Source organism: Nerophis ophidion, linkage group LG08 (genome assembly GCF_033978795.1).
Source record: "Nerophis ophidion isolate RoL-2023_Sa linkage group LG08, RoL_Noph_v1.0, whole genome shotgun sequence".
Taxonomy (NCBI): domain Eukaryota; kingdom Metazoa; phylum Chordata; class Actinopteri; order Syngnathiformes; family Syngnathidae; genus Nerophis; species Nerophis ophidion.
In genome coordinates this window covers 59,940,952-59,958,083 of record NC_084618.1, presented here as the reverse complement: position 1 = coordinate 59,958,083, position 17,132 = coordinate 59,940,952, and the positions used below count along the sequence as shown (strand labels likewise).

The 17,132-nt window shown below is 42.5% G+C and overlaps 2 protein-coding genes across 4 annotated transcripts in view; both read left to right on the top strand.

The window, feature by feature from the left end:
- The first annotated feature begins 1,360 nt into the window (after positions 1 to 1,360).
- On the top strand, positions 1,361 to 14,108 carry LOC133557100 (peptide Y-like). 2 transcript variants are annotated; one of them, XM_061907352.1, is made up of 5 exons: positions 1,361 to 1,637; positions 10,323 to 10,488; positions 10,577 to 10,785; positions 13,671 to 13,751; positions 13,832 to 14,108. In XM_061907352.1, exons 3-5 carry the CDS (start codon positions 10,607 to 10,609, stop codon positions 13,851 to 13,853), a joined length of 282 nt encoding a protein of 93 aa, XP_061763336.1. In that variant the 5' UTR covers positions 1,361 to 1,637; positions 10,323 to 10,488; positions 10,577 to 10,606; the 3' UTR covers positions 13,854 to 14,108. The 2 variants fall into 2 exon arrangements, with proteins under 2 accessions (XP_061763336.1, XP_061763335.1); XM_061907351.1 differs by having other exon boundaries at positions 1,390 to 1,637; positions 10,601 to 10,785.
- Positions 14,109 to 14,839: 731 nt separating this feature from the next.
- Positions 14,840 to 17,132, top strand: part of mpp2b (MAGUK p55 scaffold protein 2b) — a 77,929-nt gene continuing 75,636 nt past the window's right edge. For both annotated transcript variants that reach the window (XM_061909148.1, XM_061909147.1), the window contains exon 1: positions 14,840 to 15,121. The gene's annotated coding sequence lies outside the window, so the exon portion shown is untranslated. The remainder of the gene's footprint in view (positions 15,122 to 17,132) is intronic.

Below are 17,132 nucleotides of genomic sequence, written 5' to 3'. Positions count from 1 at the left end.
CAGAAAACAAGCTTAGAGTCACTACTGTGCCTATTTTGAGGGTAATTTTACCTGCATATTTTTTTAGGTCCACAACTTTGAAATAAGTGCCAATGTTGTTTTCGTTAGAGGGGCCCCTTCAGGATACTTTGACGGGGCTGCAGGGAAACTAAATGGTCAAACAATTAGTGAGTCCACGCTGACTTTTTCCTGATTTGTGAACAGACTCTGTAGTGAATTTGAGAACTCACCCCTAATCAAATCAGCAATTTTTTTCCTTGCCATCTGTGCTATCCATCAGCGTTACTTGAAACTGCCGGCGCACTCATAAAATTAACCCACTCTGTTTGCTTTCCAGAAAAGACAAATGGTTCTCAGTGAGGTTTCAAGTCGCTGGTCGTCTCGGGACTAGAAAATCGCACGAGACGCTGCTGTTTTGAAAAACACATGACGTGTTCATTCACTGTATGTTCATGCCAGTAAATAGTCAATGTCCGGGAGGTAAAATGACATGCATTTCCCACCACCGCTTGCTCCAAACTGACTCTAAGTGAAGACCATTCAGAGTGGTCATGAGTTATCATCAGTACCCTGGTTTGTCTTCCACAGACCTGAGCAAACAGACATGATGGCCTGAAAAGCACTTAGTTCATATTAGTGACTCACCTCCTGTGAGATAAATTATATAATAATGCATCATCATTTCGCCCCTTTTTGTGCTTTTGACAGGAAGTAGTCAGGCTCTCCGCCAGGAAATTGCTCTTACTGTACACTTAAGAATGTGTGTGTAATCTCGAGCTTGGGGTTGGACTGGGCAGCAGTGGGTAACGCAAACGTACGCTTCTCCAGTGGGACTTTGTGCAACACACTAATTGGCAAAGGCAGCAAAAAAGTTGGTGAAGTAAAGTTGTCTGTCTTTTAGCACCTCATGCACTTCTCCATAGGAGGGTTTTTACTGAGCTATAGCAGCCTGTGAAAAGATGTCCACTTCTCTTATCTGGAGCTGTTGACTTGCAAACACTGTGGTCGGTTAATGACTTTGTCCTGTGCACATCATTGTCTCTTACCATTGACTTTTATAGCCCGGTAAAGTCAACGCCGAGATGTTGATTACTGAGGTAGAATTAACAAAATGTTCCATAAAAGCCACCGTTGGCTGCTGGAAGTGGTTGATTATAACAGGAAGAGCTTATCCCATCCCTTCAAGGCATGATTATTTATTCACAATCTGGTTGTTTTTCAACTCATTTTCATTTTAGATCCTATTTTGACTGTCATTAAAAAACATATTTTGAACAACGGTGTAATAATAGCTGAGAGATGGTCAGAGCAATCCATGTGTAATCTTACAACCCACTTCCACCCTTTTATGACACACTCGTACACATTTTTAACTACTTGTTTATTGCTGTGCAGGAGGTCCACAGAGGATGTCAGTGGGGATTTATGCCTGAATCAAGTTGTGTTTTTGACAAGAGCTCAGGGACAGGCAAATGAAAACCTTTGTTTTTTTTCACGATTCTATAAACAGCTCTTGACTGGAGATGTCACGACCTCCCGGGGGAGCCGACCAGGACAACATATGTTCTCTTGTACACGTGACGCCATCGTTGACTGATCCATCATCTCATCTTACAAGCCTTCTGAAACATCAATTTGTATGTATAATTCAAACATAGACTTAATTTACACTGGTATGTTTTTACTGAATACATAACTGGTATTCTAGACGCTGCAAACACAAAAAAATATGATAAGGCCTAAGTTGTAATTTTTGGGAAGTAAGTCATAATATTAAAAGAAAGTAATTGTCGGGATTAAAATTGTTATATTTTTATATTAGTGAAATAAAGTTGTACTATTACACTTTTCAATTGAACTGATCATAAAAAATGCATTAAAATAACAATAATAATAACTGGGGGTGGGGGGTTAGGATGTGTTTCAATTTACACCTAAAAGCGTGTCCAAAGTGAAGCCATGGGACCATTTGTGGCTTGTAGCTGTTTTTTATTGGCATTTTTTGTGTTGAAAATACATTTAAACTAAAAAACAACAGCAAAAATTCAAAAAAGACTAGTGATTTAATGAGAATTAAGTCAGAATAAGAAAATACTTTATTTTATCTAACAAGAAAAAGTTCCAATATCAGGGAAAAAAACTATTATTTAAAAAAAAAGCTAAGTGTGCCGAAAAAAATCGATTCACATCCGAATCGTGATTCTTATTTTATTCTAAATCAATTAATCATTTTCCAAAATCAATAGTAACAACAATTTTTTAAATTATTAATATTTTTTAAGAATCACTTAATAAATGTTTTTTTTGCTAGTCACGTCAGCAGTCAATAAGAGCTTTTGTAACCTGTAACCTGTTTTGAGATGGTTGTTCCATACATTTTGTACCAAATAATACATTGCAAGAATCGGTTGCAATCGAGAATAGTGCTAAATCAAGAATTGATTCAGAATTGAATCAATTCTTGATTTAGAATTGATTCAGAATCGCTCCTCTCTGAGCTGCAACCTTATCGTGGTAGAGGAGTTTGCGTGTCCCAATGATCCTAGGAGCAATGTTGTCCGGGGGCATAAAGCCCCCTGGTAGGGTCTCCCAAGGCAAACATGTTCTAGGTGAGGGATCAGACAAAGAGCAGCTCGAAGACCTTTATGAAGAAGAAAAATCATGGACCCAGATTTCCCTCGCCCGGACGCGGGTCACCGGGGCCCCCCTCTGGAGCCAGGCCCGGAGGTGGGGCACGATGGCGAGCGCCTGGTGGCCGGGCCTGTTCCCATGGGGCCCGGCCGGGCACAGCCCGAAGAGGCAACGTGGGTCACCCCTCCAATGGGCTCACCATCCATAGCAGGGGCCATAGAGGTCGGGTGCATTGTGAGCTGGGCGACAGCCGAAGGCAGGGCACTTGGCGGTCCGATCCTCGGCTACAGAAGCTAGCTCTTGGGACGTGGAACGTCACGTCACTGGGGGGAAAGAGCCTGAGCTAGTGCGCGAAGTCGAGAAATTCCGGCTGGATATAGTCGGACTCACTTCGACACACAGCAAGGGCTCTGGAACCACTTCTCTCGAGAGGGATTGGACCCTCTTCCACTCTGGCGTTGCCGGCAGTGAGAGGCGACGGGCTGGGGTGGCAATTCTTGTTTCCCCCCGGCTCAAAGCCTGTACGTTGGAGTTCAACCCGGTGGACGAAAGGGTAGCCTCCCTCCGCCTTCGGGTGGGGGGACGGGTCCTGACTGTTGTTTGTGCTTATGCACCAAACAGCAGTTCAGAGTACCCACCCTTTTTGGGAGCACTCGAGGGAGTACTGGAAAGTGCTCCCCTGGGTGATTCCCTTGTCCTACTGGGAGACTTCAACGCTCACGTTGGCAACGACAGTGAAACCTGGAGAGGCGTGATTGGGAAGAATGGCCGCCCGGATCTGAACCCGAGTGGCATTTTGTTATTGGACTTTTGTGCTCGTCACAGTTTGTCCATAACAAACACCATGTTCAAACATAAGGGTGTCCATATGTGCACTTGGCACCAGGACACCCTAGGCCGCAGTTCCATGATCGACTTTGTAGTTGTGTCATCGGATTTGCGGCCTCATGTTTTGGACACTCGGGTGAAGAGAGGGGCGGAGCTTTCTACCGATCACCACCTGGTGGTGAGTTGGCTGCGATGGTGGGGGAGTATCCCGGACAGACCTGGGAGGCCCAAACGCATTGTGAGGGTCTGCTGGGAACGTCTGGCAGAGTCTCCTGTCAGAGAAAGTTTCAATTCCCACCTCCGGAAGAACTTTGAACATGTCACGAGGGAGGTGCTGGACATTGAGTCCGAGTGGACCATGTTCCGCACCTCTATTGTCGAGGCGGCAGATCGGAGCTGTGGCCGCTAGGTAGTTGGTGCCTGTCGGGGCGGCAATCCCAAAACCCCTTGGTGGACACCAGCGGTGAGGGATGCCGTCAAGCTGAAGAAGGAGTCCTATCGGGTCCTTTTGGCTCATAGGACTCCGGAGGCAGTGGACAGGTACCGACAGGCCAAGCGGTGTGCAGCTTCAGCGGTCGCGGAGGCAAAAACTTGGACATGGGAAGAGTTCGGGGAAGCCTTGGAAAACGACTTCCGGAGGGCTTCGAAGCGATTCTGGACCACCGTCCGCCGCCTCAGGAAGGGGAAGCGGTGCACTATCAACACCGTGTATGGTGCGGATGGTGTTCTGCTGACCTCGACTGCGGATGTTGTGGATAGGTGGAAGGAATACTTCGAAGACCTCCTCAATCCCACCAACACGTCTTCCTATGAGGAAACAGTGCCTGGGGAATCTGTGGTGGACTCTCCTATTTCTGGGGCTGAGGTCGCTGAGGTAGTTAAAAAGCTCCTCGGTGGCAAGGCCCCAGGGGTGGACGAGATCCGCCTGGAGTTCCTTAATTCTCTGGATGCTGTGGGGCTGTCTTGGTTGACAAGACTTTGCAGCATCGCGTGGACATCGGGGGCGGTACCTCTGGATTGGCAGACCGGGGTGGTGGTTCCTCTCTTTAAGAAGGGGGACCGGAGGGTGTGTTCCAACTATCGTGGGATCACACTCCTCAGCCTTCCCGGTAAGGTTTATTCAGGTGTACTTGAGAGGAGGCTACGTCGGATAGTCGAACCTCGGATTCAGGAGGAACAGTGTGGTTTTCGTCCTGGTCGTGGAACTGTGGACCAGCTCTATACTCTCGGCAGGGTTCTTGAGGGTGCATGGGAGTTTGCCCAACCAGTCTACATGTGCTTTGTGGACTTGGAGAAGGCATTCGACCGTGTCCCTCGGGAAGTCCTTTGGGGAGTGCTCAGAGAGTATGGGGTATCGGACTGTCTTATTGTGGCGGTCCGTTCCCTGTACGATCAGTGCCAGAGCTTGGTCCGCATTGCCGGCAGTAAGTCGAACACATTTCCAGTGAGGGTTGGACTCCGCCAAGGCTGTCCTTTGTCACCGATTCTGTTCATAACTTTTATGGACAGAATTTCTAGGCGCAGTCAAGGCGTTGAGGGGTTCCGGTTTGGTAACCGCAGGATTAGGTCTCTGCTTTTTGCAGATGATGTGGTCCTGATGGCTTCATCTGACCAGGATCTTCAGCTCTCGCTGGATCGGTTCGCAGCCGAGTGTGAAGCGACCGGAATGAGAATCAGCACCTCCAAGTCCGAGTCCATGGTTCTCGCCCGGAAAAGGGTGGAGTGCCATCTCCGGGTTGGGGAGGAGACCCTGCCCCAAGTGGAGGAGTTCAAGTACCTAGGAGTCTTGTTCACGAGTGAGGGAAGAGTGGATCGTGAGATCGACAGGTGGATCGGTGCGGCGTCTTCAGTAATGCGGACGTTGTACCGATCCGTTGTGGTGAAGAAGGAGCTGAGCCGGAAGGCAAAGTTCTCAATTTACCGGTCGATCTACGTTCCCATCCTCACCTATGGTCATGAGCTTTGGGTCATGACCGAAAGGATAAGATCACGGGTACAAGCGGCCGAAATGAGTCCTCCGCCGTGTGGCGGGGCTCTCCCTTAGAGATAGGGTGAGAAGCTCTGCCATCCGGGAGGAGCTCAAAGTAAAGCCGCTGCTCCTCCACATCGAGAGGAGCCAGATGAGGTGGTTCGGGCATCTGGTCAGGATGCCACCCGAACGCCTCCCTAGGGAGGTGTTTAGGGCACGTCCAACCGGTAGGAGGCCACGGGGAAGACCCAGGACACGTTGGGAAGACTATGTCTCCCGGCTGGCCTGGGAACGCCTCGGGATCCCCCGGGAAGAGCTAGACGAAGTGGCTGGGGAGAGGGAAGTCTGGGTTTCCCTGCTTAGGCTGTTGCCCCCGCGACCCGACCTCGGATAAGCGGAAGATGATGGATGGATTCAGAATTGAATTGTTAGCTGTTGTAAGATTCACATCCCGAGAACATTTTTTATTTTTATTTGTAATACTATCAGAAACGCACACTTCAAAATAATAAAGGTGTATTTTTTATGAATTATGTTGCGAAAAAGTTATATTACATGACGAAAAATAGGGGAAAAAAGTGTATACCAATAATCTGTTTTGTCAATTACAACACAAAGCGAAGATGCAGGTTGTAGGCTATAAAGACTCTTGGTACGAGTTGGTTTGCATAATATCAAAAATATCATAGTATGGTGGAATAAATTTGGACAACTAGCTGTAAAGGCTGAAAACAGTTTGCTTCTAAAGTAAGACTTTCAAAAAAATCATATAACATGACGAGCAAATAAACGCCAAAACGTCACCCAGCGATTAAGCAATAAAAAATGGAAGTCAAATAAAAATGATACCTTCGCATCTCAATCTCCGTCCTTAATGCAAACATACAAACGCACACTTTCCAAAGATAAGTGCCGAAACTTCAGGCATCATAACGTGAACAGCAGACCATGAAGATGCAAGATAAACTGGAGCTCCTGCAACGGTCATAAAAATCATGGGTTAGTTTGAGAACCTAAGGTGTCTTTTGTGTGCAATGGAGTGACTGCAAAGTCTTTTTTGCAAAGGCAGCGTATAAGCATCAAGACAGCCTGATAATTGCAGTGTATTAAAGCTTTGACCGCCACTTAAATATAGTGTGCAGCGTGTGTGATGAATGCATTGAGAAGGTTAATTGATAGTAGAGAAATTCGGTCATATTTAACTCATACAGTACGTCACCGTTTGTCTATTGCCTCACTTCTAGAAATATGTGTAGATGCTCTTTCTGTCCTAATAAAAGTGCAGAATAGATTTGTTAATTAAACAATTGGGTGGCCCTGATTACAACAACGGCCCTGAAAATTAACCCTATTTATCTTGATAATAATGTACGTTTATTGTATACATTGCATCAATCTTGCTCATCTTTTAAAGACTCAAAGGATACTTTGTGGCATTCATGTTTTGTTCTCTGTGATGTGATAAGTAACAATACAATAGTAATATTTTCAATTGTCATCTCTGTTCGCAGGCCAATAAATGGCAAAGAGACATACAAACCCCATTTCAATTTGAGTTGGGAAATTGTGTTAGATGTAAATAAAAACGGAATACAATGATTTGCAAATCCTTTTCAACCCATATTCAGTTGAATATGCTACAAAGACAACATATTTGATGTTCAAACTGATAAACATTTTTTTGGGGTCAAATAATCATTAACTTTATAATTTGATGCCAGCAACACGTGAAAAAAAAGTTGGGAGAGGTGGCAAAAAATATTTATAAAGTTGAGGAATGCTCATCAAACACTTATTTGGAACATTCCACAGTTGTGCAGGCTAATTGAGAACAGGTGGGTACCATGATTGGGTATAAAAACAGCTTCCCAAAAAATGCTCGGTCTTTCACAAGAAAGGATGGGGCGAGGTACACCCCTTTGTCCACAACTGCGTTAGCAAATAGTCAAACAGTTTAAGAACAACGTTTCTCAAAGTGCAATTGCAAGAAATTTAGGGATTTCAATATCCAAGGCCCATAATATCATCAAAAGGTTCAGAGAATCTGGACAAATCACTCCACGGCGGCACTTTATCATAAACCGACATCAATGTAGACTCCCTTTTTAGACCAGTTGATCTGCCGTTTCTTTTCTTTTTCTTCTATGTCCCACTCTCCTTTGTGGAGGGGGTCCGGTCCGATCCGGTGGCCATGTACTGCTTGCCTGTGTATCGGCTGGGGACGTCTCTGCGCTGCTGATCCGCCTCCGCTTGGGATGGTTTCCTTCTGGCTCCGCTGTGAACGGGACTCTCGCTGCTGTGTTGGATCCGCTTTGGACTGGACTCTCGCGACTGTGTTGGATTCATTATGGATCGAACTTTCACAGTATCATGTTAGACCCGCTCGACATCCATTGCTTTCCTCCTCTCCAAGGTTCTCATAGTCATCATTGTCACCGACGTCCCACTGGGTCATTATTGTCACCGATGTCCCACTGGGTGTGAGTTTTCCTTGCCCTTATGTGGGCCTACTGAGGATGTCGTAGTGGTTTGTGCAGCCCTTTGAGACACTAGTGATTTAGGGCTATATAAGTAAACATTGATTGATTGATTGAATGTCTAAAGGATATCACCACATGGGCTCAGGAACACTTCAGAAAACCACTATCACTAAATACAGTTTGTCGCTATATCTGTAAATGCAAGTTAAAGCTCTACTATGCGAAGAGAAAGCCATTTATCAACAACATCCAGAAATGCCGCCGGCTTCGCTGGAGCCGAGATCATCTAAGATGGACTGATGCAAAGTGGAAAAGTGTTCTGTGGTCTGACAAGTTCACATTTCAAATTTTTTGGGGAAATATTCGACATTGTGTCATCCGGACCAAAGGGGAAGCGAACCATCCAGACTGTTATCGACGCAAAGTTCAAAGGCCAGCATCTGTGATGGTATGGGGGTACATTAGTGCCTAAGTCATGGGTAACTTACACATCTGTGAAGGCACCATTAATGCTGAAAGGTACTTACAGGTTTTGGAACAACATATGCTGCCATCTTTTTCATGGACGCCCCTGCTTATTCCAGCAAGACAATGCCAAGCCCCATTCAGTACGTGTTACAACAGTGTGGTTTCGTAAAAAAAGAGTGCGGGTACTTTCCTGGCCCGCCTGCAGTCTAGACCTGTCTCCCATCGAAAATGTGTGGTGCATTATAAAGTGTAAAATACGACAGCCGAGACCCCGGACTGTTGAACGACTCAAGCTGTACATAAAACAAGAATGGGAAAGAATTCCACTTTCAAAGTTTCAACAATTAGTTTTTTCAATTCCCAAATGTTTATTGAGTGTTGTTAAAAGAAAAGGTGATGTAACACAGTGGTGAACATGCCCTTTCCCAACTACTTTGGCATGTGTTGCAGCCATAAAATTCTAAGTTAATGATTATTTGCAAAAAAAAAAATAAAGTTCATGAGTTTGAACATCAAATATCATATCTTTGTAGTGCATTCAATTGAATATGGGTTGAAAAGGATTTGCAAATCATTGTATTCCGTTTATATTTACATCTAACACAATTTCCCAACTCAAATGGAAACAGGGTTTGTAAATGGACGCACTTATTCCTTACAACACAAAACAAACTATATGAAGGACAATTCTTGATCTCACATGAGCTTAGGTGTACAACCTGGACTATTGGCATTCAATCCCCAATTTTCGGCATTGTCAATTAGATGGGACTTCTCTCCCGCACTCAAAGCATGCAGAAAATTTAACGTGTTAAAGTTTGCCTTCCGCCTGAATGCAGCTAAGATATGCTCCAGCACCCCCGCAACCCCGAACGGGACAAGCGGTAGAAAATGAATGGATGGAAGTTGAAAGTTTTTCAAGGGAACTTTTCTCCTGAAATGACAAGTGTGTGCCTATATTGATGTTTAATGATGGTGTATATGGGGAAAATGTTCATCCCCGAAAAAGGAACATACTGGCCATTAAAAGGTTAAAATCCATTATAATAAGTCATATTTATTGAGGTATATATATTTTTTTGTTTACCTCAGCTTAAGAGTTTTGTATTATTTGCTCATTAAAAATAAAACATATATTTGTTTTCTCAGGAGTTTTTTGTAAGCGCACTTTTTTTTCATTAGTACATCAAGCGTGAGGTTAATTTTGAAACTGACACTGGAGAAAGAAATCCCAGAAATCAATCAATGAGAAACAACTGAAAATCAATGTTGCCGCTCACTAAGTAAGCTTAATGATCATTGTCATGTGTTCATATGTATTTATTTATTTATTTGAATTAGGACAATGCATATTAATCAACATAGAGCAACAATGTAAATATGCCGGAATTAGCACAATAGTTAATTTTCATCCGTTGTCCTAAGGCAGGTTAAAATACAGTAAACATTCCACAGGTCATGATACAAAAGAATACATAAATCACGAGACATTACACATTAAAAGCATACCATAAGCACAGACCATGGAAAAAAACAAAAAACAAACAACAAACAAAAAAAAACAAGTGATGTAGATATAGACATACATTAACCTTTAAAAAAGGTTAAAATCCCCTTTAGTATAATTATCATTTGGTATATATCCGACTGAAGTCATCGAAATGTTTGACTTGTTTTAAGTGCAAAAAATATATAATAAAAATAAAAATTTAAAAAAATTAAAAGCAGTCTTGAAAAGCTTGCATTTTTTAATCTGATACAAATAAGTGATTGCATTCAAAGGAACTCCTAAAGGGCTAACCCAGCATGATATTCATACTGTATATTATGCTGGAGTCCTCATTTGATTTGGTCAAATGCAGATTTTTAATTCTTATTTCATCAACCTTAGTGTATGTGTGCGGTTGTGCGTGTGAGCTGTTTCGGTGACGCGTGACCTCTTCTAGGCTGCTGTAGTAGAAAGTGAGGGGTGTGGTTTCGTGTTACTCAACACACTTCACGTCCGCATCCCTCGCTATAAAAGCCAAGAGACAGAGAGGAGGAGAGCAAGTCAGGACACCAGAACCTCAATCATCACCAGCTAATCTGCACCGGGAGACTTAATAGACAAAAGTAGGTTTTCTTCTACCTTTTGGCAAATTTGTTTTAATCAAGTTGTAAGTTATTGTATATGAGACTACATGTTAGTGTATTATGGAAGTTGTTGTGTTTTTTCCCTCATCAGACAACCATGCTGAAATTGTGCATGATGCTCGCCACACTCCTCTTCTGCTTGTTGGTGTTTTGGAGCACCTTTGCCGACGCATACCCGCCCAAACCAGAGAGTCCCGGCAGCAATGCCTCCCCGGACGACTGGGCCAAGTACCACGCTGCTGTCAGGCACTATGTCAACCTAATCACCAGACAGAGGTGAGGAAACTATCCACTTTATGTCAAATTTAATAAGTTGGTTTGTCTGATCAACTTTCATCCAGAACCAGAATTTCTTCGTTCTCACATAAGCGCAAGAAGTTCTGACTTGATCTAACGGGATTTGACAGGGATATAAACATCTCCTCCATCTTGTATTTCAATTACCTGCAAGAATTCAGACTACATATTGTAAACCAGTGGTTACTCACCAAAATTGTATAAAACATCCTGTTGGGAAGACAAATCTACCCAAAATAATTACTTAAAATGTAAAAAAAACAAAAAAATAAGCATTTGATTTCTAGAATGTAAATTCTCACAAATTTAATGGAAGGCTAAGGTTAGTCAACCTTCTAGGAACCTTGAAAGAGCAAATGTGTACATTTTGATTATTTGATTGCTTTTTACCCCTCAATATATCAATCACTTTTAAGGCTAATGGCATGCTTGTTTTTTTTAACATCAGTCTTGAAAGGATATGATCCACTCTATTGCAAGGTTTATAAAACTGTGCATACGAAAAGTATTCACAGCCCTTCACTTTTTCTACATTTGGTTATGTAAAACTTATTCCAAAATGGAATTATCTTTTTCTTTCTCAAAATTCGACCGACAATACCCCATAATGGACAAGGTGATTTTTTTCATTTTTAAAAATGTAATAACAATAAAAAATACAAATATCACATGCACATAAGTATTCACATAATTTGCTCAATACTTTGTTGATGCACTTTTGCCAGCAATTACAGCCTCAAGTCTTTTTGAATACGATGCCACAAGCTTGGCACACCTATCTTTTCGCCCATTCCTCTTTGCTCATTCCTCTTGGCAGCACCTCTCAAGCTCCATCAGGTTGGATGGGTAGTGTTGGTTTTCAACCAGGAGTTTTTTTAAATTTTCCTGAAGGAATTCTTTTGAAGGAATCAATTAAGTACTATCGATCTATCCATCTGTCTGTACTTTGCTGCATTCATCTTAGTTTACTCAGGGTGGTGACCAACAACCCGATGGTCACTCTGTCAGAGCTACAGCATTCCTCTGTGGAAAGAGGAGAACCTTGCAGAAGGAACCATCTATGCAGCACTCAACCAATCAGGCCTGTATGGTAGAGTAGCCAGGCGGAAGCCATTTCTTGGTAAAAAGTTTACCAAAATGCTCCTGAAAAACTCTCAGACTATCAGAAACAAAATTGTGTGGTGTGATGAGACAAAGATTGAACATTTGGTGTGAATGCCAGGTATTACGTTTGGAGGAAACCAGGCACCGCTCATTACCAGGCCAATACCATCCCTACAGTGAAGCATGGTGGGGGCAGCATCATGCTTTGGGGATGTTTTTTAGCTACAGATACTGGGAAAAACTGGTCAGGATAGAGGGAAAGACGAATGCAGCAATATACAAGACATCCTGGATGAAAACATATGAACATTTGATGTGGTTAAAGTAAGAATATATATATTAAAGATGTGATTTCCCCCTAGCATTGTTAAAACAATCAATACATTGGAAGTACTATAGCATTGTTACACAGATTCTTAAACATAATTTATAATAACACACAGTTTGGAAACATGGGGCATTTGTCTGTCCCTCAAAGTACAATATAAACAGTTGTCCCTCTTTTATTAGTGTTAATTTATCGTGGTCCTGTCCAGATCTAATTAATTTCTGCAATTTAGGAATCTATATTTTAACTTCTAAATAAGTTTTTCAACATTATGAGCGCCCCCTAGACATGGAAAAACACCCTTAAGTTACCTTTACACTTTTTTAGTCCAATACAGTAACCCTGCCTCAAGCTGAGCTAATCAGTGGTCAAGATGCTGAACACCGCGCTCTGATTGGTTTGTTCTCCTGTTGTGGCCAATACTCCTGTATTATTGATATTTTCTGTTAATTTAGATATGGTTATGCTTGAAAATCCTTAATGTATGAGCGATAAATTGTAGAATAGGATTTTAAAAATAATCTAAAAAAGAAAGGGGAAGCTCGGTGGACAGGGGTTAGTGCATGTGCCTCTCTGAGGCACATGCACTAACCACTGAGGGATTGAACTACTGAGTTCAATCCCGGGCTTGGGATCTTTCTGTGTAGAGTTTGCATGTTCTCCCCGTGTACTCCGGCTTCCTCCCACTGCCAAAAACATGCACCTGGGGATAGGTTGATTGGCAACACTAAAATTGGCCCTAGTGTGTGAATGTGAGTGTGAATGTTGTCTGTCTATCTTTGTTGGCCCTGCGATGAGGTGGTGACTTGTCCAGGGTGTACACCGCCTTCCGCCCGATTGCAGCTGAGATAGGCTCCAGCACCCCCCGCGACCCCAAAAGGGACAAGCGGTAGAAAATGGATGGATGGATAAAAAATAAATTAACAATGTGATGAAGCCGCAATATTTGTAGCTTGAAGGGTGAGAGACGACTGTACTTACAGCATTTACCCTAAACAGATAATATATTGGACTCAAAGGTGTGTATTTGTACATTTTGCAAACCGGGCATAAAAGTAATAACTGACTCAATGAGTGTGTCTCTCTAAAGGTTAACTCTTCCTCTATCCAATATACGGTATATATAACCTCATATTTCAGTTCAGCCAAATGTTACATCATCGATTGTAGTCAATTGTAGGTGGAAATTGGGTCCCACAAGTGAGCGCTGCTGGTAAAACAATAAACAATATGTTTTTTAATATATGAGGCAGAACTTCATCATCCATCAAGGTGATGTGTAATTACCGCGGCTGGTATTTGTCTTTGTGTTACACCGTGTTTCTTTGTGTTTCTCCTCTGTGGCCATGCACAGGTTTGAGGAAAATAAGTTGGACAAGAGCATAAACTTAATTTGTTTAAGAATAATTAAGAGACACTTGATTTTCTCTAGATATGGGAAGAGGTCTACCCCAGAACAGGCGATGGCTTGGCTGCTGTTTGGTGCTGATCCAAGCCAAGACTCGGAACCACAGTGAGCGATATGAATCAAATGAAATTTTATCCCAAACATAGTGTTTCACTTACAATGTGCTTTTGTCTCCTCTTGGACAGTTTGGATTATAACGAATGGTAGTTGACTTCAAGGATACCTAATCCCACCTAAAAACCAAACGGCAATCAAAATGACTGTGATTCCCTGGAGAGAATCTTAATCTTAATGTACTTTAATTGTTCAATGTACATGCATGTTTCTCTCCCTTTCTCTCTGTTTGTCTGAATGCTTTGCTCTTTGTACACCTCTTTGTTTTATCACCAAATATGTAAATAATTTGTATGGAAAGAAATCAAACTTTACAATAAATGACAATAAATAGAAGTATGGAATAAACTGTTTGGGAGTCTTTGCTCAGTACCATGAATTGATTAACGTGGACCCCGATTAAACAAGTTAGATTAGATTAGATTATTTTAGGTAATACTTTATTTATTCCTTCAGAAAAACTAAAATTTTCAGCACAATCCCATTCAAGATCAGACAAACATTACAGGGAGACAGAAAATAGAAGATTAAAATAAAATAAAAAATCGGTCTAAGCCTGGGCCCTGGAGAGGGGGTCCAGACTGAGGCCAAGGGAAAAAACACAACTCATAGCCATAGTACACATCCCTCTCACATGTGTTTAAGAGGGAAACATCAAAGAACATAAAGGACATTAAAGCAGCGGATACAACCAGCCACTTCTACATACAGCTATGAATAAAAACTAAAAGAAACATATACACTCTGGGCAGACCCAACAAAGCAACGAAGAGACCCGACTCCACTCGGCCGCCAACCAACTCTCGGCCAGTGTCCAGTCCGCATGGATGAGCGAGGATACGTCCAAGGAGACTGAGGTGTCCGACACCTGCTCACCCAGGCCAAGACACCGCGAAGCCTCAAAGTTGAAAAACTTATTCGGGTGTTACCATTTAGTGGTCAATTGTACGGAAATTTGTACTGTCTGTGCAATCTACTAATAAAAGTATCAATCAAGCAAAAAAAAAAAAAAAAGAAGCAAGGTGGATGTAATGTACTTGTACGCCACTAGATGTCACTGTCTATCCAATAAGCATAAACCAATTTCCGGTGACAGGCTGTAGCGTCAGAGCCACGGCAGTAGACCTTCAGTCCACCCGTGTTGTTATTACAACGCCTTCATTCCATCACGGAAGCACACAAGAGTCAACGAAACAGCCTTCAACCCCAATGGAAGTGTTGGTTCCGTCGTCCATGATAGCACTGAACGTCTGTTGCTGTTGGAAGTGAGCGTGGGGATTAAAGGAGAGCCGCCGCCCCCAGCAGTGCGTGGGGCTGACTGGCGTCCACAAGCAAGATTCTGACCGAACGGCCGGATAAAGGTGAGCGGGAGAGATCATTCTTTCGTTATAATTTCGCACCAATGTGTTTGCCTATTACGAACCCCAATTTTTGGGTGAAAATCCACAAATTTAGGACAGAAAGAACACAAAAGACGTTGTTGCCGCCAATTAGCGGCCATAATTAACGTTCATTGAGCTAGCATAATTGACCTCCTTGGACCTGTGCCGTGACGTCAGCTACGGCGTTAACCTTGAATTTCAAATCTAAAATCTTTTAGAATGGGTTAGTATTTGTATTAATAATATTGTTGTGTTGTTGGACGTATATGTCCATTTTGAAAACGTCTTCTTTCAATTTCAAGGTTGGTGTAAAGACGAGTCTGCTTTTGCCAGTGCGCATGCTCACACTCTAGTGCAGGTGTTTCGATGCTGTTGTTAAAGGCCTACTGAAACCCACTACTACCCACCACGCAGTCTGATAGTTTATATATCAATGATGAACTATTAACATTGCAACACATGCCAATACGGCCTTTTTAGTTTCCTAAATTGCATTTTTAAATTTCCCGGGAGTTTTTTCTTGAAAACGTTGCGTAATGATGACGTCTCCGCGTGACGTCACGGGCTGTTAGGAATATGAGCGCTGCACACACACAGCTAAAAATCGTCTGCTTTAACGGCATAATTACACAGTATTTCGGAGATCTGTGTTGCTGAATCTTTTGCAATTTGTTCAATTAATATTGGAGAAGTCAAAATAGAAAGACGGAGTTGGGAAGCTTTAGCCTTTAGCCACACAAACACGGTGATTCCTTGTTTAAAATTCACGGAGGTGAAACTTTACTATGGATCGGAGCGGACATGGATCCCAACCGAATGTCAACCAGAAAGTTTCGGTGAGAAAATTGTGGTTAAAAAGTTTCTTCTTATTGGATATCAGCTGAGCTTTTGCCGCCCATACAACTCGACTTCCCTGAGACACTGCGCGTCAACACTAGGACGTACACTTCCGACTATCAGGTACTGTTACACTCACTAAAACACTAGCAACACAATAGAAAGATAAGGGATTTCCCAGAATTATCCTAGTAAATGTCTCTAAAAACATATGAATCCGTCTCAATGCAATCGCGTTTTTTTTTTTAAACTTTTTTTTTTTTTTTTCTTTTCCCTAGTCGCTATCAATTTCCTCAAACACGAATCTTTCATCCTCGCTCAAATTGATGGGGAAATTGTCGTTTTCCCTGTTATGAATAGGTGTTTTTGTTGGAGGCTCCCATTAAAATCAATGTGAATATGTGAGGAGCCATCAACATGTGACGTCATCGTCTGCGACTTCCGGTAGAGGCAGGGCTTTTCTCCAGTTGCGAACTTTATCGTGGATGTTCTCTACTAAATCCTTTCAGCAAAAATATGGCAATATCGCGAAATGAGCAAGTATGACACAGAATGGAGCTGCTATCCCCACTTAAATAAAAAAATCTAATTTCAGTAGGCCTTTGGATGGGTGGATGTATAATTTAGGTCTAGGAGATATGGCAAAAACTGTATCACAATATAAGTTTTTTGAAATGGGCGATATTGATAATTGTTGATACTTTTTATGACCTATGGATAGGGTTGGGTGATATCGCCTTTTATTAATATCTCTATTTTTAGGCCATGTAACGATACACGATATATAGCTCGATATTTTGCCTTAGCCTTGAATGAACACTTGATGCTTATAATCACAGCAGTATGATGACTGTGTCTACATTAAAACATTCTTGTTCATTCGGCATTAATATATTCTGGTTTTAAACTTTCATGCAGAGAGGTTAATCACAACTAAGTCAATTTACCAAAACTGTATTTCCATCCATCCATCCATCTTCTTCCGCTTATCCGAGGTCGGGTCGCGTGGGCAACAGCCTAAGCAGGGAAACCCAGACTTCCCTCTCCCCAGCCACTTCGTCTTGCTCTTCCCGGGGGATCCCGAGGCGTTCCCAGGCCAGCCGGGAGACATAGTCTTCCCAACGTGTCCTGGGTCTTCCCCGTGGCCTCCTAC